A 24,814-nucleotide genomic window follows, 5' to 3' on the forward strand; every position below is an offset into this window, starting at 1 on the left:
GGCAAACTTGCAAAGGCTGGTGAGATGTAATGTATGTGTTTCTGGCAGAGCTGGAGTTTGTTTTCCATATTTTGGGGGAAAAGACAGCTAGGCAAGCGTCAACAATCAACATGTTGATTTATGCAGCTACTAGTTCCTTCCATTACGCCTACACTACTACCACTGAAGCAGCGTTTGTTCTCCCATTATTTTTGATGTATGAGCATCTTAGCTGTGGAGAGCAAGGTCAAAATCAACAGTCCCATGTTGATTTATGCAGCTCTCGGTTTCCTGCTACTATCGTACATCAAGGCGAGACATTAACACCGTCCATGAAGGCGAATGCGGATACTGTCTTTACTGTGGTTGGTGAGTTTAGCTTCTCTACCAGCCACAGCAGCAGTTAACCAATCTGAGAGAGCATTACATTTCTGACTGTAGCAGCTACAAAAACCTTTTCTTTCCAGTTCAAAAACTTAGAAACTTTGATAAATGTTTTAGTCATTTATTTGTTCCTTTGCCAAACTTTGTTCCTTTGTTATTTTAGTAAAGAAAGAGAAAAATTACACAGCTATTTTAGAGGTGCACTTACTTTAATTATCTCATAACATGAAAGCAAGAACAGTTTCAATTCCCCTTTTTAGAGTTATAGATAGCAAATAGTAAAACGTTGAGCGGCCAGCATGAGCGGTTATTTAAGTCTGTGATATTTCTGGGGTGTCTTGAGTGCCGAGTGGTCTAAAGGCTCTGACACACTAACCCGACGACTGACCGTTTGCAGAAAAGGCAGTCAGACTGATCAGTCTCCCCGAGTTGGTCAAAAAAGTGCCTCGGAACACACTGAAGTGATGCCGACTTGAGTGTACGTTCTGCGCTAATCTGTATTGTCACCCCAAAAATGAAAACCAGCAGCTGATTGGACGAATGCGTCACGTGGGTCTGGCTTCTCCCGAATTTCAAAGCCAGACCATTATGGTGGCTCGTTTGGAATTTTTTTCCACCTTACGATCTTGTATTTTATGAAAATAGTTCACCGAAACGTGTTTCTGAAAACATTTTAAGCGAGAAATAGGCCATGCAGTTGCTGAATCTGTCTTCATTTCAGATCGACAAAGGTCAGTTTAAAAGATTTTCGACCGACTGCCCACTGGCCGATTCAACATGTCAAATCGGCCCAAATGAACGCCGACGGCTCCTTCGACTGACAACGGCACGGAACACATCAAACAGACTTGGGTCACCGAACCTCGCCAGACCGTCTGATGGCAGATTATCGGGTTGGTGTGCCATCGCCTTAATGTGCCTATCATGTAATCACAATATCATCGCTCAGAGTCTACCTGGTGGCCTTTGTTGCAGGTCATTCCTTTCTCTCTCCCCATGACATCTACTATACTGTCAGCTGTCAAAATTCACCAAAATAGTCTAAATAAAACAAAAAAGTCATAATTCTAAAACCACTGGCTGCATTTTGACATATTTGAACGTTGTGAACCATGCCTCAGCCTTCAGATCTGGTATATCCAATAATAGACCTACATTCACACTCCACATAAAGAAGTGGACTGATATCGTTCCTTTGATTGTTTAATTGCGTTAAGAGGCACTCAGAGGAACATATCTATTACAGGGAAGTAACTTGCATGTGTGTCTGTCAGAGCAAAATTTGAAAGCTCAGAGACAGACCACTCCCTTAACTTTAACCTTAACAACCCAGCCCAACTCAACTCAGATCTGGTTTATCAAGGTTTCTGATTGACGTTCACAAGAGTTTAAAATCACTGGCATAATCCTGTTATGACAGCAAACTTGATAAACGAGTTTCTGCTTTGCTCTTTTGTTGTTTGCTGCAAACCCTTACATTAGACAAGCTCGAGTGAAGAAAGTGTTTTCCCTTTTTACTTGAAAAATGGACAAATTATTGCAGATTAATTCTCTGACCGCTTAAACGATTAATGGACTAATTGTGTTTTTGCCCAATTTTTATATGAGCTGTGAATTGTTGTCGCCAGTCAAAAGGAATTCATTAGGAACTGTGAAATATTCTGTATGTAACCGTAGACAGTCACACGTACACCGTTTTGACATCAGCAGTTAGTGTCATCTGCTCCTCAACTGCTGTTAGTGGGGTCTGTTGTCTGACATGTCCTCCGCTGGGAGCTATCATGTTTGTATTTTCTAGCCAAAGTATAAAAAATATTGTTTTTTCCCCCCCTCTTCCATCAATCCACATAACAGAAAGCTGGTAACACAGGAGCTGTCTTAAAGTGGCATCTGTATAATAATAAGAATAAGAAATGCCTTTATTCATCCCGCAAGGAGAAATTACATTTTCACTCTGTTGTTACAGTTACACACACATTACAGACAGGCTTGAAATACACACAAATGCTTCTTCAGGCCTATACATGCACTAATGGAGAGATGTTGGGGAGTTAAGTGGGGGTTGGGGGTTAAGTGCCTTGCTCAAGTGCTCCTAGGCAGTGCAGTGAACTGGCACCTCTCCAGCTACCAGTTCACACTATGTACTTTGGTCCGTACGGGGACTTGAATCAGCGACTCTCCGGTTCCCAACGCAGCTCCCTACGGACTGAGCTACTGCCATCCCCATAGCTATATAGACATAGCTGTTGACAGAGAAGAAGATACATTTGCATGTATCTTCATGCAAAAAAACATGCTTTTTCTTTTAGCTCATGATGTAAATTTCAAGCTCATTTTTGGGACATTTTAAAGGCTTCTGGTAATTTCATAGTATGTTAAAGGAACAATGAAGAACAGATGTATCTCCTTTTCCTGTGTTTGCCTGCTGTTTTGCCTCTTATTCAGCATTCAATGTGAAATCCATGTTGCAGAAGTGATGAGTCAACAACCTACTTTAGCTCTCCTGCCTTTCTGTGTATCCAGCGCAAACATAGTTGTGCTCTAGCTTCAATTTAGTTATCTTGTTTTGGCTTTCAAAACGTAAAACAAACAATTACAACCAATTAAGAACTTCCAGACATTTGTAAATTAGATAAATAAATATATGCAGTGTATTTTGGTTTTTGATTACCCTAGCTAATTAATGTATTTGGAACACAAGCAAAGGAGGCACACCCAAAACAAAAATAACTTTCAAATGTGGCCACGAACTAATGTAATTGTGTTCTTTTTTCCGATGGAGTTTTGCTGTACAGTTAAATATTTAATTTCTGTGCTGTGATTCGTCGAAGGTAAACCCAGAATGTTATAACTTTTAAAAACCAGTACAAATCCCGTTTGTCTGCTTGTGATATCAGATTTTCTTAAATATTTCTTAGAACTTTCAAACTTCACGCTTTGTGACTTTAAAATACAAACAATCAAAACAACTGTATAAACCTATAATTTTCATATGTGGCATTTGAATAAAAAAAGAGTGTGGTTTCCTGTCTGTCCAATGAGTAATTGATCGAATGTGGAACTAAACTACATGGCGAAAGGTTGGTTTAAAAAACAAACCAACATGCATCAGAAGAAAAAGCCCTTCTATCTGTCTGTCTGTTGGCCGCTCTCTTTGTTTGTATTGATACAAGATAAAGTTGTATTATTACATGCAAAGATCAGGATTGTGTATTTGAAATCCAAACAACAAAACTGACTAAAATAATCCATTTCAGATGTAACAGTTGAGTTGAATATGAAACAATGTGCTCTCTGTGCTCTAATTGGTGGAACATGGAGCTTAACTCTTAACATCTAAAAATGCAGCGAGACACATCAAAAAGGCCTTTCAAAGACAATCATTTTCTCGGGCACAGAGGGGGAAAACAAATCACTGAAAGACGAGGAAGAAACGAGCATAATTAGTTTGACCAACATGTCATTTGAAACGGCATTAGCAATAACAAATCAGAAAACGATAAAGGATAAGAACAAAGATAAATTAAATTTGTGTTTCATGGTAAAAATAATTGAAAATGAATTTGGTGGTTGTCAGCGTGCATGTATAGTGTGTGTGTATGTATCTTGCTGGCAGTGAGACAGCTTAGCATGTGTATATAGGCACATGCATGTATGTGCGTATGTGTAAGCGAGGGAGAGTTAGTGAGTGGATATTTGTATGTAATCATGTACGTCAGGCCGTCATGAATGGTGTGTTTGAGACAGAGCGGAGTGTGGAGTTCCTCGGGCTGGACCAAATTGGAAACAGAAAAACAAACATTCCCTAGGAACCCCCACTCTCCATCTCTCCCCCCCCCCGCCTCGTCTGCCGGTTAGTGGCGCAGTCCAACCTGTCTGGGACAATGTAACGGTCTATAGTCGAACTGGACCACACACATTCGTGGAGGGGGGTCGGAGCGCAGGAGGAGGCGGCTGTGGTGGTGGGGAGAGTTGCAGGGGTGGGGGGGGTGGGGTGGTATCTCAGCCGTAATGACAGTTGGAAAATCAGACAGAAGAAACACATGAAAATAACAGAGAGCTCAGTGATGGATTGATGGGAAAGACAGTGATGGAGCGGAGGAAAAGTGAAACGGAGAGTTAAAAGTTGATGGACATGAGATGTGCAAATGAGAGTTGTAACAGTGAGAGAAAAAGAGAAATTGAGAATGAAAAAAAAATGAGAAGTCATTGTGGAGAAATAAAGAAAAAAGAGGTAAGGAGAAAAACAGAGGGGCAGGGAAAGAGCGATTGAGTAAATGAGCAGCAGCTCGACTGAGTCAGAGCTCCACAGGGAAAATATTTAGTCACACTCACTCTTTAAGAAAAATACACCTTCTCTCTCCCTTTTCTTTTCCTGTTGTGAGTATTACTAATGAGTAAGTTGCCCTCCAGTTATTCTTTTTTTTTTTTTCTTTCATTCTTGAAGAAATCATTCTTACTTTCTCTCAGCTGTAATAGCTAATGCTATTATGTGGTCAATCGTCATTTTAATAACCTGAAGCGTGTGCGTGTGTGTGCGTGTGTGTGTGTGTGTGTGTGTGTGTGTGTGTGTGTGTATGAGAAAACTAGGATTTTTTTTACTGCCTGGAGAAAACATCACAATGATACTGAACAAGGTTACATGGAGACTTATGAGTTTTATCCCAACATGTCTATCTATAATGTTTATATCCTAAAAAACACTGTTGCAACTTACTTTTAAGATGGGAGGGACTTTTAAAATGACTCAGTGTAATACCAGTAATGACTCATAATGTGCTTTACTTTTCATGCCAGCAATCTTTTTTCTTCTCTTCTTTTCAAACAGCAGATTCATTTTCAAATAATGACACACTCCAGTTCTCAAATGGCTGGTGTGCTAATTTTCTATCTATAGTCCAAACAAAGTCAGACTGCATGTGGATGTGGTCAGGACCACAGTGAACCAGGTAAACTGCTCAACAGGTATCCTGGGATATTAAATATGAAAATCCTTCCTTTGCATCCATGTCAGCTCTTTTGCTGTTTTGTCTATTTACTTCACATTTAAAGTAAATAAGCAGTAGTGCAATTTGTAGTGGGAATATAAAATGAATAGTTCTGTTATGTCAAAAGGAAGTCTGTTTGATACACACACACACACACACACACACACACACACACACACACACACACACACACACACACACACACACACACAAAGAAGATAAACAGTGTTTTTATTAGCAAACAAGAAACAAGTTCCAAATATAGACTCTGTTTTGAAGTGTGTGTGTCTGTGTGTGTGCACACGCGCATGTGCGTGCGTCTGTGTGTGCTCGCGTGCGCATGTAAGTGTGTGTGCGTGTGCGTGGGGTGTCTTTTATCCACCACTAACACACACACACACACACACACACACACACACACACACACACTAGTCAGACTGACCCGAGGAAATGGCTTTGTATAAATACCGACTCAGATTTAGATTTGCGGTGAGAGGGAGAGAGAAACAAGATGGATGGTAAGAAGAAGAAGGGGTGGCAGAGAGAGAGAGAGAGAGAGAGAGAGAGAGAGAGGGTTGGGTGATTTCTGTGGTTGGGGCAACAAAAAGGGGAACTGAGAACTGGAGAGTCTGACGTTTAACACTAGCATTACCAAATAGGGAAAATACAATTGTCAATGGCCACAACCTCTGGAAACTTAATATGCAACAATGAATTTATTTATTAATTCCTGGAAATTGCTCGTTGATGATGGCTTTGTTCTGATTCATGAAGCAATCAATATTGAAATAGTGAGTAAAAATTGTAGACACAGAGAAAGACAGAAGTTGTATGCTGGTGCCACTGATTGCAACCACATGCTGTAATTGTTTTCTAATTTGAATTAATTCCTTACGGTAATATTAGTGGCTTTTTTGTCACCAATTTATTGTCAGCACACTGTACACTGTATTTACAGTATTTGTTAGCTGACTGAGTATGTACCTACTACCAGTGTTTTTGTTTTATAGATGCTATTACACTGCACCAAGTCTATAATGCTCCCCTCCCTTCCTCACTGCTACACAAGCTTGTTGTAAGGAAGTGTTTGCTATTCATTGAACTCTCTTGAGTTTGGCCTTGCTCACTGCATGCGTTTTAAAAAGGCGGATGGTTCACAGCTTTCAAACATTCCTTTTGTTAATTGCAGATTTTAGAGAAAAATATGAAAGAAAAAAAAATACTTTTGCAATAACAGGTTTCTTTATTTGAGAAAAGCTTGTTGGTGCTTTCTCTTGTCAATGGCACACACATTTTGACGTTTTAAAATACATAATCAGTGGCTTGGCTTCATCCCGGGGCCTTAAAACAATTTTCACATGTGGAAGGCTTTGTCAGCTGTCAACTGTGGTGATAAAACAAAATTGGGACAATTAGAGAGTTTGACTGGCTGGGGTTTTAGCAGGGCACTAAATAATTTTTGCGTATTGTACACCTTTGATCAGCCCTCAATTTGGATGTCTTAAGTATTGACAAAATGTCTGAAGTCTGGCTCTAATATGTTCCAGTAAATGTTGCAGAATGTGCTTGTTTCTAACGCTATTTGCCTTTCTGTCATTTTCCAGGTTGTTAAGGTGATGGTGGACTCTGACAACCGTGACTGAGGACCTAAACCAGAACCAAAAAAAATAAAAAAAAGACTGGACAGCAAGAAGTGCAGCCTGCATAATATTTCGAACACGGATCTACAACACACTTGATCAGACTCAAAGCTGCATTGCACAGCTGTTAAGCATAAGAGGAGCAACGGCCCTGGACCAAAGGTAGCCGATGCTACGTGGAGTTTAAGACCTTCTTAAACCAAAGTCAAAGAACGGACCTGTGTGGAGTTACGTGGACCTGATAAAGAAATGGAGGGATGTTAGTTTGGGCCTGACGCCTGGTTTCTGCTTCCCATTATTGTGTGGAGTACGGAGGGACAGTAGCCGAACTGTTGGCTGCTGCTGGACGGACCGGCACGGCTTAGGGTCGAATCGAGCCGCTTCAACAGAGCTGATGCCAATGCCAGGAGTCAGCCATGATGTTTTTATAACCTGATGATCAGCAGAGGTAAGACAGAAGTTTTAATCCAGTCTTTTCTTTCCATTAATCCCTCTATATTATGGTTAATAACTTATACCCTCATTATCTCCATCACTGGGATTATATGACATAATACATTTGACAAAATGAAATACTTTATTTAAAACAACTTTTATTACCTTAACTATAGGCTATATGAACTAGAAATTATAGTAGAATTTATTATCATGTGTTTAAATTACACATCTGCATGTTTCAGTAAAAGGTGGGCTCATATCCCTTTTTTATTGCATATTTTAAAATACTTTTTGTAATTTATTACCATAAATTGCTCAATTTGAGATCTATGTAATTATTGTTCATTAATTGATCTCTATTTGACGTATATCTATATTTATTTTAGCTTTGTTCTAATTTATGTAGATTAAAGAATACATTCCAACCTTACTAGGCTAAATTGCAAACAATTTCTTTTTGTTATTTGAGACAATATGTGTGTGTTTGTGGTGTGTGTGTGTGTGTGTGTGTGTGTGTGTGTGTGTGTGCGCATTTTTGGTGTGCTTGTGGGGCTCAGTAGATTTTTGCCTTTAGCTAGAATAGGTGCTGGGGAGTAGTAGTTTACTGAGACAAAATGACTGCTGATAAAATAGCGTTTATGCAGAGCGACGGCACTGTGAGAAGTATTATGAAAAGATGCTCTTAGTCATCACTTTTGGAGGAAGTGACTGTGTGTTAGCTGCTTTACTTGTGAGAGTGGAAAACTGTTTGTATGATTATTATCCACCAGCCAAACCTTACCGCTCCTCCATTGTGCCTACTGCACCCCGGTTCAGTAAACATGAGGAACAGAGCTCATTAGTTCCTTCCTTAAAGTTTAGTGGTAGCAACTTGGTCAGCTGTTTGATCGGCTGGGTAAGATCATATGTACTTAGAGCAATATATGTAAGTAATTGTTGCCAGCCGTGTCTTGTTAAGTGAACCTATATGATTGTGTTGATTTTGCCTTGCAAATACTGTCAACTTTTACTGCAGTGGTAAACTAAATAAATACCAGTCAGAGGTGCAAACCTATCTAAAAGGATTGCTGGATTGGTAATAGCTATCGTGAGCCTGCAGTTACAGGATGATGTTGTATAACTGGACGTTATTGGGCCTGCTAATTTAATGTAGATTAAGATTAGGATTAAGTAACATTAAGTTAGATGTAAGAGCTTTATTTTAACTTTGAATACAAATCCAGTTGTTCATGACGTCTTAAGTGATCGAATTGAACAGGCCAGTGTTTTTTGTTGCTTCATGCATTTGAAAACACTCACTTTATTGCACTACAGGAAATGCAAAATGCATACAGTTGCATACAGTGTGAGCTCAAAGTTGCAGTGGTTTGTGGTTTAGGGTACATTATAACTATAGCTGTGTGGATATTTCTATCTTTCTATTGAAATATTGCATATGTCGAACTGTCTGCCTTTATGTGTGTATGCGTAAAGCAGTAGTCATTTTATTGAGTTATACTGTATATGGAAAATCTGTGTGTGTGAAAGACAGAACATAAGTTTGTACTTTTTTGTAAAGTAAGCACTTGAGTTAATATAGTGATGTGTAGCATGATGTACTTTTACCACACCATATTTTGCTGAATCAGGGCTATTGTAAAGCTGTGCATTTAAGGCACACACACACACACACACACACACACACACACACACACACACACACACACACACACACACACACACACACACACACACACACACACACACACACACACACACACACACACACACACTCTTGCACAAAGACTTGTTTAGGACTGCTTCGATTGTTTTCCTCTGTCATCAGTTGTACCAAGGGGACGCGCGCATACTGTGTTATCCTCCTACACCTGTGTCACCACATGCTGAAGCGCTCTCTGTCTGTTTCCTTTTTCTTTCTCACACATACACTTATGCGCTTTTCTTTTTGCTGTCTCTGCACTTTTCATTGTGAACTGTTTCTGCCGAAAAAATTGTGAAACCACAGTGTGCGTCCACAGTGAGTTTTCTTTAATAGAGGAAAGAGATGGTTGAGTTGCTGGCGAGTTTTGCAAATGTATTTTTTCAGTGCTTTGAAACAAAAGTCCATTCACTCGAATTATATTGGGATAGTGACAGAAGTCTTTGAGAATAATTTCCCAAAATCTCTTTTGCTTTTTTACTTATCTGTAAGGCCAAATCCCGTTAGGGCTAAGTGGGAAAGTGGGTGTCATTTGGGTGAGCTAACCCTTTAAGGGCAAACGCAGGGAGGGTTTCCGGCTTACTTTGTGTTCATGCTCACGTATGTGTGATCACTACATGGTATCGTTTGTGTTTCTTTAAAACTGCCTTTTATTTCTGAATTTAAACTGAGTTTTGGTGTATTTTTATGAATGTCTGTTATTTTAGTGTGTTTGTATAGATAAATGATTAGTGCAATTTTGAGTTTATGGTCCTGGCCTTTTGCGCACATGAGTGCGGGCATATGTGCATGTGTGTTTGTGTGTGTTTGTGTATGTTTTTCATTATGTGGATTGGTGGCTTTGTTTGGTGATGTTATTCAGCAGGGAGGATTGCTTTGAGCTGCTTGATGCTTTTAGCTGTGGTCTGTGTTTGTGTATGTTTGCATGCCGTCAACTATGTATATGCACATGTGAATGCATGCATGCTTGTATGTGCATCTGTGTGTGTTGTGGTATTATGTAGTCTTTGATGTGCTAGTCAGATTTGGCAGATTTTTTCAGAGTTTTAGAAAACTGAGGAATGTTGAGTAGATACAATTCAGTCAGGCCCACAAGCAAGTTTGACTCTCATGCCACACACACACACACACACACACACACACACACACACACACACACACACACACACAGTTATTTGTGTCAGTGTTTCATACCCCATTCATCATTCCGTACAGAGGGCATCAAACCTTTGCCCCTCCTACACACACAGCAGGTTTTTTCTTTGTCCCCCAAAATCCCAAACAACAATTAATTCTAATAAATTCCAATTAAGGCTTACTAATTATGCTGACAAAGATTAATAAAGGAGGTGTCACAGGCTGTCATGGCAATTAATGACTTAATTTGTTGGTTTGTAAATGATCGACTTGTTTAAAGGGCACAGAATCAATCAAAGATCAGAGTGACAGGTGTGTATGTGTGTGTGTGTTTGTTTGTTTGTTTGTTTGTTTGTTTGTGTGTGTGTGTGCGCGCACGTGCGCGGGTCATGCTCTTTATGTGTCTGTTTACATTCTTAGCTCAAGCTAACAGGCTAACGGCTTATTAGCTAGCCAAACACCGCGCGGAACCAAAGTGAATAGAACAGAAAGATAATTGTTAAAAAAGTACTACATACATTTGATTTAAAAACAAAACATTAACCGTGTATTTTTTTTATAAAGAGAAAGTGAATAGAGAAGTTGCTCTGACACATGGCACCTGACTGTTTGACGCAATTCAATGCAACAGGAACCGTTTTATTGAGTTTTTACTTAAACACGGTTGAAATGCACTTGCTCCTCCCATCCACCTGTAAGTGCAGTTTGTCTCTAGGGACAACTTTACGCAGCCAAAACTGACTGGCATTTGTTGGCCACTTTTGATTTTCCACCGCTGGTTTTCAAGGATGCTTTTCTGGGAAAAATCCATTAATCAGATTAAGAACCATTACTAGGCAAAGCAGGGGCAATGACCCAGCCTAGTTTTCAGAGGTTCTACCAATTTATTTTCCTCCGTTTCTGTGTTTGTAGCAGGGTTGGGGTTGAAATCCATTAATCAGATTAGGTTAGCAACTGACCACATAGCTAGAGACCAGACCACAACTAGTGGTTCAGTATTTCAGCATATTATACCACAGAATTATACTCCAAGCGTGTTCCTGTGTGTTTGTGTGTGTCTGAGGCAGAGGTTCAGTGGTATGTAAGTCTATGGACCCGTCTGAGCATGTGTGTGCAAGTCTGTGCATATATGCGTTGGAGTCTATATAGGCTATATATGTATATGAGACACCAACACAGTTGGTTATTTACTCTTTAAGGATGTTTGCTTGTGTGTGAGGCTACCTGTTTGTGTTTGTGTGTATGCAGCTTGCGTGTGTGCCTTTGTCTAGGTGTGCAGAGATGTGTGTGTGTGTGTGTTTTTTTTTTTTTTAGTTCAGTTTGGCTACACCAGTGTGTTGTAGCCAAGTGAACAAGTGTTAACAAGCTCTGTGCAGACTGTATTTATTTATTCCATATGCTGGTGAACTATACAGCTGTGTGCTGCTCCTGGTATGTCTGGAAGGAAAAATCACTGCAATCGCAGCCTTGTCTGAGGTACATACATTATTGCCAAGTCAGCCAACTTAAAGGAGCACTTTGCTGATATTCAAAAAGTTCTACCATGTATTAGTCATAGGGATGACATGCCTTTATTGGCAGTACTTGTAGCCTAGATGTTTAACTGTATCACTGTAGCAACTTTCACCATTCACTTACATATCCTGACATCATTGAAAGAGTTTGACTGCCAACTTTCAATTATACAGGTATGGTGGCTTTTATGGATTTTTTCACATTTTATAACATGTTGTCAGAATCTATGCAGATTCGAGTGAGCCAGAGTCCACTGCTGAGAAAATGCAACAAAGACAGGCAGAGTCTCAGGCTGCTGCTGATAGTGCTTCTGCCAGTTAGGCAGCACCAGCTCCACTACCTGAGACGATAAAGACAGAGCTGCTGGGAGCTGACAGGCTAGTATCTTGCGCTGGCTGCTAGCAGCTAAAACAGCCAATCTGCCTGGCAGCATCAGCACAACTTGCCAGAACAATATAAACAGAGTAGCTTGGGGCTGACAAACTGGTAGTTTTTTTTTCAGATCCAGGTGCCCACCAAAGCCAAATGCAAGCGAGACAGCCAGTCACCACACTGCAGTGAGTTTCACAGTAGACGGCTGCTTGTGTTTGACTGTGTTGCCAATGCCAGCGTGGAGGGAGAACTGGTGTGTGGAACAATGTGGGCACAAAATTGTTATCGAAGATAAACAGGAATAAAACAAGCATCGCCCACAGGAACAAGAGAGATGTCGGCTGAGGTGGTGAAAGATTTAGGTTATGCTTACTACTCACTTACCTAAGCTTCTCACAATAGTCATAGGTGATCCAGCATATCTTTCCATTGAAAAAGGTTTATGATCTGTGTAGTTAGCCATCTTAAAGACATTTTCTTGCTTAATGCTTTGGAACAATTTATGTGCTGATAATAACCAAATTTAATATACATTGCATGTTTTGCCATCATCCTTATAGTTACACTAATTCCGTATGTAGCACATTATACGTTAAATAGTACAGCGTTTCTTACCTCTTTTCATGAAAGGAAGTTTTGCTCCCAGTGAGATGGCTCAGTGTTGCTCTCTTTTTTCTCTGCATCATATCTTACAGAAGTCAGTTATTGGGTCTAAATGAATTAGTGCTAAGTAAGTTGACCTGGAAAATCGGAAGTTCTTGACTTCAGCTGCTTTGAGTCCCTCGGATACGTTTGACTGCAATAACAAACACTGTTGAATTTGACTCCTGAATCCTTTCAGAGCCAATTGTCAGTAATAGAACATGAAACATGCCATATTGTTAAGAATATTGGAGGACCTGCTGTGTCTTTGACTACCAGAGGAAAAAGGGACATTAAGCGATTGGCAGAGAAATTGATTTAAATACCTTCACAGAAAATAAAGCTGTGACTTTTTTTAAAACACTAGTACAGTGCCCGTTGAAAATGTGCCTGTTGGAACGAGACGATTGCTTGGCCCATGGTATTGCTGCCCACCACCCCCACCCCCCCCAAACACAGACACACACGCATACATACATACATACATACATACAGATACGTCACGCTTTATTAGATAGATTATTACTGTCAATTACTTCTAAAGTGTTGGCAGTATACCATATTGATAGAAATGCTAAGAAGGACAGCACTGAATTGAACTGTGAAGAGACAGGGAGAGAGTTATGGTGATCTCAAGGCAGACTTAATAAGGAAGTGTCTGCGCTTTGTTTAGTTAAGATCTGCTTAAGTTTGGCATGTGATTCTGCTTCAGACGTCTGCTGTCTGAGTTGCTTTTAAGTAATTTTTTATGCATTTGTTTATGTTGTTGTTTCTTGTCTCAAAGGTTGGATGTTTGTCAATCACTCATTGTGATTTTATTCAGGCTAATGCAGCTTTTTAAATCTCAAGGGGGGGAAGGCAGTTCATGTTAAAACTACAGTAAGTGAAGTGTAGTTGCTCAGTTTTGACTTACAATCAGCTCTGCCAGTTGTTTATCTTGCTGATAGAAATATATACCTCTAATGACACTTTTCAGTCCATGTGAGCTATACCAACATTCTAATGGTAGTATAGTAAACTGTCATCATAGTTTTTACTTTATAAACTTGTATACTTCTAGACACTCTACAGTATAGCCAATCACTGCAGATCCCTGATCTAAGATACATTTTCCATCTACTGTAAGAGTGGATGTCTTGGGCACATGTATTTCACTTTGGGAGTCTAGAGCAGGTGTTGATAGACATACCATTCAACCTACTTTTTCATTGATTTTTTTTTTGATAGCATCATGGTCTAATGCCAAACAAGTGAAATATTAGCAGTTATATTAGTCAGGATAACTGGTCAGGCTCCATGCTGTTGTGCCAAAGAGTTCCAGCTTTTCACAGACATCTGCCCCAGCTGCTTAACGGAGCAGATTTACAACTGCCTCTGTTGGAATATTAAGTTGAATACCTACTTTTAGACTGGGGAAAATAACTAACCTCTCTAATGGATAAGTGCCCTAGAATGCTTAATGCTGAGCCTCTGCATGATTGTGTGTGTGTGTGTGTGTGTGTGTGTGTGTGTGTGTGTGTGGTAATCTCCATGGCAGGTTCCTTGCCATTAGTGCACTACTGAACAAGGCAGCAATTCATTCAGCAGGTTTAACTGTCTGGTGTGTGGGTATGGGTGTGTGTGTGTGTGTGTGTGTGTGTGTGTGTGTGTGTGTGTGTGTGTGTGTGTGTGTGTGTGAGAGAGAGAGAGAGAGAGAGAGAGAGAGAGAGAGAGAGAGAGAAATCTGTGTGTGTGTGTGTGTGTGTGTGTGTGTGTGTGGCAGGTTTCTAAGTGCAGAGTGTGTGTTGTTTTTAGAGAATTGTTTCCGTGTGCCTGTCTGCACCATATGGCCCAATGTGGAAAAAAGGCCCCTTTAGGGGTCTGTGTGTGTGTGTGTGAGAACGTGTATTTGTGTCTATGAATGTGTGTGTACAGCGGTCTGGTCTGCCCAGGGTGAAGCTGTAAAAACAAAAACGTCTTGAGAAAAAGAGACTACATAGCCATAGTGATGTCAAAAACACCATTCTCCCATTCTCTCTCTCTCTCTCTCTCTCTCTCTCTCTCTCACTCTCTCTCGCTCTCTCTCTCTCTCTCTCTCGCTCTCTCTCTTTCTCTCACACACGCGCGCACACACACGCACACACACACACACACAAACACACACACACACACACAGTTACTGCGTGCGCACAGACACACACACACACACACACACACACACACACACACACACACACACACACACACACACACAGTTACTGTTTTGCAGTTCTTTCTTTTTTATCTTATTTGATTTCCTATTATTTTGTTTCTCTCTGTTTTTTTCTTGTGTCTTATTGGCAAGTCAAATGCAGATTTTTACTCAAATTATCACTTTCTATATCTACTTCGATAATTACTTTCTTTTTCAGCAATTTTATTGTTTTTCACCACTCTCTTGTCATTTAATTCTGTTTTCTTTTTTGTATTGTTCTCAAATTGGTGAAATTAATCACTTTACATTTTCTTCCAGTAATCACTTTCTATTCTCTTCATGTTTTCCATCCGTCTGTTATGTTTTTCGCTTGTCGTTTATTTTGTCTAATTGGCGTAAACCTCAGGGCTGTGGTAATGACTTCTGAGGTTAACGAGCTTCTGCTAACAATCAATCACTCACTCACTTTCACAAACACACGCACACGCACACACACACACACACACACACACACACACCGCAGTTACTGTGCACACACACACACACATGCATGCACGCACACACGCACAAGCACACACTTACAGCATACACACACATGCACTCTCAAGTAAGCATGTAAATACAGTGTACACGGATGTAAGCATATAGTTACAAACACATACCTGCAAGGATGGACACACACACACACACACACACACACACACACACACACACACACACACACACACACAAAGGCGTGCACACAGACATGCACACACTTTTGAGACTGCCTTACAAAATCTGCAAGCTGTCACATTTACAGTAATTCATAAAGGTTGCTTAACTTTGAGTGTTGCATCTGAAGTTAAATGAGCATTTGCAAGAAAAGAAAAAAGCCAATTAGACTAAGGTGTGACATTTCAATAAATAATGTGTTTGCCTTTTCTGTAACATTGTAGAGCATAGCAACACCTTTATTATGAAATAGCTCAGCAACACAATCAAGTTCAAAAAGTTAAATGTAGCTGTCTAGAGGAAATATGAGCTCCTGTTAATTTTCAGGGAAGGATAGAAAGCCTGATGGTTCAAAAGGCAGGAGAGAGTGATTGTTACGGCTTTTACCAACTCTTTTTAAAAGGAAGATTCTTCGTGAAACTGGCTCAATAACTCCCCCACTCACAAACCCACTTATTTACATTTTACAGCTGCATGAAAAGTCAAACCAGTTAAGACCAGAAAATGTAAGGTGTCAGCATACTACAATCGACACAGCCGGACAGTCAAATCATCATGTCTCACCCTTCCCTTTGATTGCAGACTTTGCATAAACACATATGGTGACAAGTTAACTACGACTCCCAAGGTCATCCAGTCACAAAACTTAACATTTTTATTAAAAGCAGCGCTAATGGCAGGTGAAAGCTGAAAATGACACTGTTGCGAAGACTGTTATAACACATTCTGCAGCTCAAATGAATTCAGTTTTGCATACGGGATCAATTTTGATGAAATTGATAAGTATTGCACAAAGTTCTGTTCACAACTGCAATGACAAAGCAGTTTTTATTAGCTCCAGCTTTGACGGACTTCTTCTTCATAGCAACGATGGCTGAGTTTTAGCGGTGTTGTAGTATTTAGAGCCATCCGCCATGCCAAACTGATGGGGATTTCTCAGAGACAAAGCTGAAATAATTAAAACTAGTGGTCATAACATAAACCTATAGCATTGTCCAGGAGAGATTTTGTGTTTTTATGTGAAATAACTTGAACAATATCAATAAAAGAAAAAATGTATATGGGAAGTCAGATTAGAGAAAATATCTTTCTATATTTCTTCCACTATAGAAATGTACTTAATCGCCTAATTTCATTGCTGCAACCAGGATCATCAGTCATCATGTCATTTTTGGGCTGTCTTAGATGATATTACGTTGCTAAATCCCTTTTTCAATATATGTACCCCGATGCAATAATAACAGTCCCAGAGGGAACAACCTTCCCTCTATTCAAAAGGAAGTTGATGTGATTGTACTGGTGTATGACCAGAGAACATAAGCAGTGTTTGAATATATACATCTCACTTTAAATAATTTGAGTATTGCGTTGTCATTAGAAAGCTATACTGCCTGTCAGCATGAAGCCCTGTAATAATGCAGGTGTCTAACACCTCCATCTGGTCGGTCTTTTTCAAACTTCCCTTAAATTCTGCAATTCAATATGTATATGTATATATATATATATATATATATATATATATATGTATATATATATATATATATATAGATTCTATATATATATATATATATAGATTCTATAGATATATATATATATATATATATATAGATTCTATAGATTTGAGATGCTAAATTCCACTAAACTTTATTGATGACTGGAGTCTGACTTGAGTCCTGAATACAGTCTCCTGCTAGTTCTCCTGGTGTGAACTCTGCTTTAATCTCTCTTTCTCTCTCTCTCTCTCCTGCTCTCTCTGGTATCTTGATATGGTCTGTGTTCAGCCGTGACTTTTAAACATTTACATTTCTGCTTTCAAGTGCTGTTTATATATGGCTCTTATCTGCTATCTAACACACGCACACACAAGAGCATTCAGACAGGGACGGACGGTGAATCAAACCTTTAGTCGTCCGGACAGCAACACTGTTGCTATGTCCATAATAGGACAGGAGGAGAGAGAAAGAAGAAGGCCGTAAGAGAAATAGTGCCACATAGACAGAAGGAGGGGGGAGGCAGATAATTTGCCACCAGAGTGTTTTGTAGTGAGGTGACGTGAGGCGTGGAACTTTGGTGACTTTAGCTCACAGGCTTTTTTTTGCGATTCTCCATTGATCCCCTGTAGTGGAGCCTCCGCTACAGAACAGCACTCCTTGGACTGGTAGGGATTTGGTGTCTTGCTCAAGGGCGCAGGGAGAATTCTTACAGTCACAGGGGAGATAACTTGGCCTTCTAGTTGAAGGATGCTGTAGTCTTTAGTCACTCTGCCACCCTGTCCTGCTACCCTTGGCTTATGTGCGTGAACGCTTCACTAAAAAACAAAGAGGCCAGGCTGAGACCACTCTGTAGGACAGGACAATACAGGTCCCAGGGTTGCACACTATGCATACAGAGGTGGTTAAATCAGTGGTTCCCAAACTTTTTGGCTTGCAAAATTAATCAATCATCTTGAATGTGTGTCGCAAATTTCATGGCAATCCAGCCAACAATTGTTGAGACATTTCACTTAAAACCACAAGTGTCAGACTCATTGTAGTGCTCAAAGAAAAGTCCAAGGATCAACCAAGTCATTAGGATTGATCCTCGGGAGACCATGCATGTCTGAACAAAATTATTATATTTATGGCAATCAATCCAAAAGTTTTTAAGATATTTTAGTCTGGACCAAAGTGGTGGGCTGACTGACCGACCAACAGAAAGCCAGGCCTCAGAGCCATGCCACTAATGAGTACATAGGCTTTCTGTTGCAAAAACATGTTTTTTTTCGAACCCTAACCAGAACTGCACCAGGTTTAGTGGTCAGCTTCTAAATTGACTTGGAGTAGGTCACTGAGTCTGAGCGCTCCTCACAGCTGATTCTGACCTCTGACCTTCGTTTAATTCTACAGTAAAAGAAAAGACAATTCTACGGTAGAGGTAGTAGCACATCAGACAGGTATACTTTTTTATTTCATCCCCTAGTGACACGTTGTCAGATGGGTAGAAATCAACAATGCATTTGTTGTTTGACAACAGTGATCCATTTTGTGTTTATTGAGGATGGTTGACTGTATTACTTCAGGGAGATGTGTCAATAATGGCAGGATGATAGAGCAAGGTTGACCAATGGAGAAGGAGCGCGATTGATAGAAAGCCTTGTTACAGGGAAATGTATGTGAGATAGAAGAGAGGGGGTAAGAGAGAGAGAGAGAGAGAGAGAGAGAGAGAGAGAGAGAGAGAGAGAGAGAGAAAATGACACATAGGTGGAAAGAATCTCATCCCTGCTTCTGTCTCACACTGGCTCTCTTTCTCGGTCTCTGACACATTTGCACACTTTCACATGTATACACACACACACACACTGCTTATCTGTCCAAAGAGGTTCAAAGTAAAGATTCACAAATCGTGTGTGTGTGTGTGTGTGTGTGTGTGTGTGTGAGAATGTGCCGTCTGATTCTTATCATACTGTTTGACTCAGAGCTGCTTTTAAGGCAATGAATTCACATCTCGTCCTCTTTCTGTCTCACCGTCTCTTCCCTTTCGGGCTGTCTTTCTAAATCTCTTCAAGTCTCTTGTGTATTAATATCTTCTGTCTGTCTGTCTGTCTGTCTGTCGCTCCCACAGTTAGTTTGTTGTATTCTTTGTTGAGATTATGCCGGTGTAAATTTGTATTCAGAAAAATGCAGGTTTGACAGTTTCAAAGACAACAGATAACATTTTTGCCATGAGAGAAGGAGTTTATGTTCTCCCCGTCTCTTTGTCGGTTAACATTATACAGTATGTCAGCTTCGGACAGGTTTGGTTAAAATTTTGGGGACGGATAGGCTTTTCCCCCACATGATTATATTTGAGAGGCAGTGATGTCTCAGACCTTTAGGTCAGATGCCAAATAGCCTTGATCATTTCAGTGTAAATCAACCCCAGAGGATTAAGAACTCTGAGTTTTAGTTTTGCATGCCTTCAAGTTTTTTAATTGTTGCCAGAATTGTGGTTTGTTATGTTTGACTCATGCATAACTTGAGCGTTATGGTGCCATCAAATACAAATATTACATACAGACAATAAGTAGTGATTGACGGCAAGGGAGATACCTGAAAGGCAGATAGAGGGGAACAATGTATTGTACCTCTGGCTAATTTCCCCATTGATGGCCATGCATATTTGACATTTTTCAATACACTATCTGTGGTTGGGCCACAGGGCTAAGAAACATTTTCTAACATGCAGAACACACTTTCAGCTGTCAATTGCAGAACACATTGAACATGGAAAAATGGAAGATAGTCTTGGCAGCACACCTAGGGTATGCAGTTTTTTTTTAATCATTCATCAGCAGCGTAGATCAGAGAGATTTGAGAGAAGAATAAAACGAGATGAAAAAATGGGAAAGACAGGGAGGGGCTGAGTATAAAATAAGAGATGAAAGGATTTAGGGTGTAGTAACAGTTAGATAGGTTTAAGCACGAAACTCCATGTGTTTGTGCGCGTCCATGCTTGCTGTATGTGTGTGGATTTTCAAGGGTGTACCAGCAGTTAGATGGGTGTGAGAACTAAGTATTACATGCCTTTGCTCTTATTACTGATCCACACCTGAACCTCTTGTCAATCGTTGACCTACTTAAGGTGATCTAGCACACCCTTAAAGTAGGCTGATAAGTTTTGACAGAGCAGGCAAGTTAGGGTGTGTTAAGCATTGTCTTTTTCAAATGTGACCACGTCATTATTTTGAGACCTGGTGGGCTGATTGCTAACACATATTGGATATCCACAAATGGGAATGGCAAAGGCCTTCCACAAATTCTGCTAATATCTTTGGAAATCGAGTGCAAAGATTGTCCAAATAAAACTTTCTTTCTAAAACGTCTTTTTTTTTTTTTTTAGACTCATCTTTGAGCTTTTGCAGCTGACAGACATTGTACGTTGCTATCATTTATATTCACAATCCTAATTACTACATTTGACAGATAAAGTAAATGTACAGGAATATTGAAAGGAGGTACAGAGACACGTAAAGGGCTGGTTTGACCTTACATTGGAAAGCGGCTCACGGCATAGCTGCGTTCTTTTTATTAGATTTGTATCTGTACACAGAGTACCAGTAATCCTACATGATGATGCATGCCACATTTATTAGACAAGTCAGGTGTAATGCTGTGCCTGCCCTCAGGTCACCTCCTCGGTATTATTATACATTGCTACACATGGTTTTCATCGACAACTTCAAGCAGTCAGCTATATATGCACTCCCCTTTTCATTGTATCTGCTTTAAAAAAGACAGTTCCTGAATGTAGCGGAGTCTGAACACAGCAGACAAGAGGCAGAAACAAAAAAAAAAGAGCGATCGGAAAATCAACAAGTAACATCAGTAGGCAGTAATCGATTATGGCCCGTCACTGCATCGATACAGAATTGCCCAGGTCCTCATCACAATGCATCGATGCAATGATTACTTTCAATGCCCCTAGTAAAAACCTAAATGATGTCAAAGGAAATTTTCACAGCAGGTGTTTACAGGGGGCTCATTTGCATGACACTGCTTGTTCTTTTTTCCAGTTATTATCCAAAGTGCATTGCTGAGGGGATGCCAGCGCCTGCTCCACAGCACACGACTGAGGGTCGATAACATTCTGTCGATATTTCAGTCAGAGGACCTGTCTCAAGACAGCACACCCTGAATAATAGCCACCTTCATCCCACTTACAAAACCTCTGCTCCTCTGTCCTCCATAAAATCATCCAGAGCACCCTGAGACAGATAATCACAGTGGATCAATTTTAGTTTATCATGTTGAGAATGCAGAATTAGATCAAATCAGGTCAGTGCACGTTACGGTTGCCTTCTTTGTGTGTGTATAAGCAGCTGTGTAGAAACTATAATCTGAAGTTACCAACTCATTCTGAGTGCTATGGGAATGTTATCTGCCCTTAAAGCCAAATACCATTACAGTAAAACACTTTTCAAACAAGATTCAATAATTTATTTCCCATCCTCGCCAAATTCTTCTTTCAATGGGCAGTTTATAATTTACTAACATTTATCTGGGGTATTTTTTTATCTGTAAATCAAATCTCTTGTCTTGACCTTTTACCTAAGAGTAGCATACTGCTCTTTGCCTTTGTAGTGTTGAGTGGTAATGTCAGACATGTTTGGTTCTGTGGATGAAACTCAGCCGCTGTATCTCAGTACTTTGTGAAAAATCTTGATTTGATGGATTTATTCATGATTTCACTGGTGATGATTTTATTCAACATCTCTAAGGGGGCTTTCACACCTGAAAGTCCGGACCAAGGTTCATGTTTTTGCATTTGAGCTGGTAAGTTTTGGTTTCACACTGCAGTTATACTAGCGCACTAAAGATCTATATGTGACAAAACTACATCCTGCCGTCATTAGGGCTGCACGATATTAGGAAAATATCTAATTACGATTATTTTGACTGATATTGCGATTGCGATATGATTCACGATATTGGAGGGAATGATCATTTTTGTATCATTATTCTCGTTTTCATTGAAAAATGTATATTTTTTTAAATGATTGAAGTGTGATTTTTTGCGAGTATCTGTACCAAACAAAGATTTTTTCTTTAGTCTGTAGGTTACGATTTGTAGGCCGGGATGTCTCTGCAGCACCACAAAAACTTTATTTTAGAATGGTTTGACACATATTTTGCCTTTAACAAATATTGCGGCTCCCTCCGATTTGGATATTGCACTAGTTCATATTGTGATTTGATAAAATTGCGATTAATTGTGCAGCCCTAGCCGTCATCACATACGTGAGCTGCGTCTCCTAATACTTATAATTGATTGGTTTGTAGACGGGCTTCCCCGTCCTCTCGTGTCCTCTCTCTGTGTCTGAGTTTTTTCCACTGACTGCTGCTCTCCCCTACTGCCGCGGCTCTTTTTGTTTTGTTGCGATGTTGAGAAGCAAGACACAGGAACTTTCTTTCTGCAGCATTTATTCAGAGACAAACAGAAACCTACACTTGTACATTTACTACCACTTAACAAGTAAACGGCTGATGTATTCTCTGCTCTGATAGCCGACAGCTGTCTGCTCCGATCACGTCACTCGCTCATGTACACACTACGCAGTGTCCGGCTGCGTCCTGCTGCGTCCTACTGCATCCACCCTTGCTGTGCTGTGCCACATTACACCCTGTAACGCCCTGCTGTGCCCTACTATGACATGAACTACTACGACTACCATTGTAGTCACTGTTCCATTATCTTTATTGTGACTATTACTACCACTGTTCATCACACCCCCAACCGGCACCGTCAGACACCGCCTACCAAGAGTCTGGGTCTGCCGAGGTTTCTTCCCGAAAGGGAGTTTTTCCTCGCCACTGTCGCAATAGCTAACCGCTAATGCTTGCTCTTGAGGGAATTATTGTAATTGTTGGGGCTTTGTAAATTATAGTGTGGTCTAGTCCTACTCTATCTGTAAAGTGTCTCGAGATAACTCTTGTTATGATTTGATACTATAAATAAAACTGAATTGAATTGAATTAAGCACTGAGCTATTCCTTAAAGGAGCTTCCCCGGTCTTATAACACGATGACAGCCTGCCAGAGCTTCCTGTATGTGTATGTGTGTCCAGGGGAGGTTTCACACCTGTAATTTAATATAATAATAATAAATAATAATAATAATAATAAAACTGAAAGGTCCGAAGGTCCGGACCAAACGAGGTAGGTGTGAAAGCCCACTAAGTCTCTGTAGGCAACCTCATGACTGCATTGCATTTTATATAAATGTACATGCAAGTGGACTTCTACTATTACAGCAGGATCCAAATACTATGTAGATTAAACAGAAACACTATAAAATAAAGTTTTCAACTGAATCCATTGTGTGTGTGTGTGTGTGTGTGTGTGTTTTAAGGAGCTGTTCTCTCAACATTGATGTCGCAACGACCTGCAACTTCCCCTTTGGCAGGAAAGCTCTGTGTGTGTGTGTGCGCGTGCGTGCGTGCCCGTGCGAAGATGAAAACGAGTGAGAAAAGCAATGTGTGGCTGTCACACCGGAGAGATGGATGTGAGCTCCCATGGACTTTTTTTTTCTTCTTTCAGGCAAACCTCCATCACTGTACTGCCGGGCGACAAAGTAGCAGCTTTAATTAGGAAACAGGCTTGTGCCTAATAGGAAAGAACATTTATCGCCTCTAAGAGAAAGAGATTTTTCTTTGAGTTTCTCGAGGTATCACCCTGTGAAACCTGCTCTTGTAAGAAAGAATGATAGGCTGAAGTTAAGACAAAAACTTGATACTTTTTAAAAGAATTTAAGTGCCGTCAGACTTGACCTGACAATTTAACCCCACTTTTGTAGTCGAGTCTTCTATAACTCATTGAAATTAAAAGTGAAAGCTTGTTGAAAGGTGTTGCCTTTTTACCCAAAAGCTGTAAAATGGATACATGGTGATTCTGCCATCTTCTCTGATGCATGATGTTCCATTTCTAGGATTGTTGTTTAGCCACATTTGTGCATTCCTGTTAAAATGTTCTTGCTTGTTTTAATGCAGAATGGGGTTCTGTAGTAATAATCTTAGAGCTAGTTGTCTACTGTCTCTGTAGTCCCTCTGGGCAGGCCAAAAGTCTCATAACCATCCACTGTCTGTCTGTTTGTCTGTCTGTCCGTGTGTCCGTGTGTGTGTGCGTGTGTGTGTGTGTGTGTGTGTGTGTTGGTTGTTATGCAGGATAGAGGAAATGAAAGCTCAGACTGAGCCTCAAGGCTTTCTAAACTGTCTCAGTGTCCTTCACATACTTGTGTTTGTGTGTCTGTGTGTTGCTGTGTGTGTCTGTGCTAAGCACATCTGCTCCCAAGCTCCGAAAATGCGGAAAAATTACACTTGTCTCTGCCTTTATAAGTTGTACTCAAATACCTACGTGGGCACACACACACACACACACACACACACACACACACACACACACACACACAAAAATGGATATGCGTTTCAAGTGGTTGAATCTCAGTGCTGCCACCCCCTTCCTCTTTTGTGTTCTGTATGTTGTGTGTGTGTGTGTGTGTGTGTGTGTGTGTGCTCTTAAACAATGGGCTATTTTGTGAGTCACACGTGTTTTAAACTCTCTCCTAGAACTGGAATAGCTTACATTACACTCCCCATATTATTACCAATATCCAATTTAAT

The 24,814-nt window shown here is 40.2% G+C and overlaps 1 protein-coding gene across 4 annotated transcripts in view; it reads left to right on the forward strand.

Moving 5' to 3' along the window:
• trps1 (trichorhinophalangeal syndrome I) overlaps nt 1-24,814 on the forward strand; it is a 115,628-nt gene that overhangs the window by 14,198 nt on the left and 76,616 nt on the right. For all 4 annotated transcript variants that reach the window (XM_078267131.1, XM_078267134.1, XM_078267133.1 and 1 more), the window contains exon 2: nt 6,956-7,439. In XM_078267131.1, the coding sequence (XP_078123257.1) occupies nt 7,427-7,439 (13 nt within the window). In that variant the 5' untranslated portion in view covers nt 6,956-7,426. The remainder of the gene's footprint in view (nt 1-6,955; nt 7,440-24,814) is intronic.

The sequence above is a fragment of the Sander vitreus genome, chromosome 14 (genome assembly GCF_031162955.1).
Source record: "Sander vitreus isolate 19-12246 chromosome 14, sanVit1, whole genome shotgun sequence".
NCBI lineage: Eukaryota > Metazoa > Chordata > Actinopteri > Perciformes > Percidae > Sander > Sander vitreus.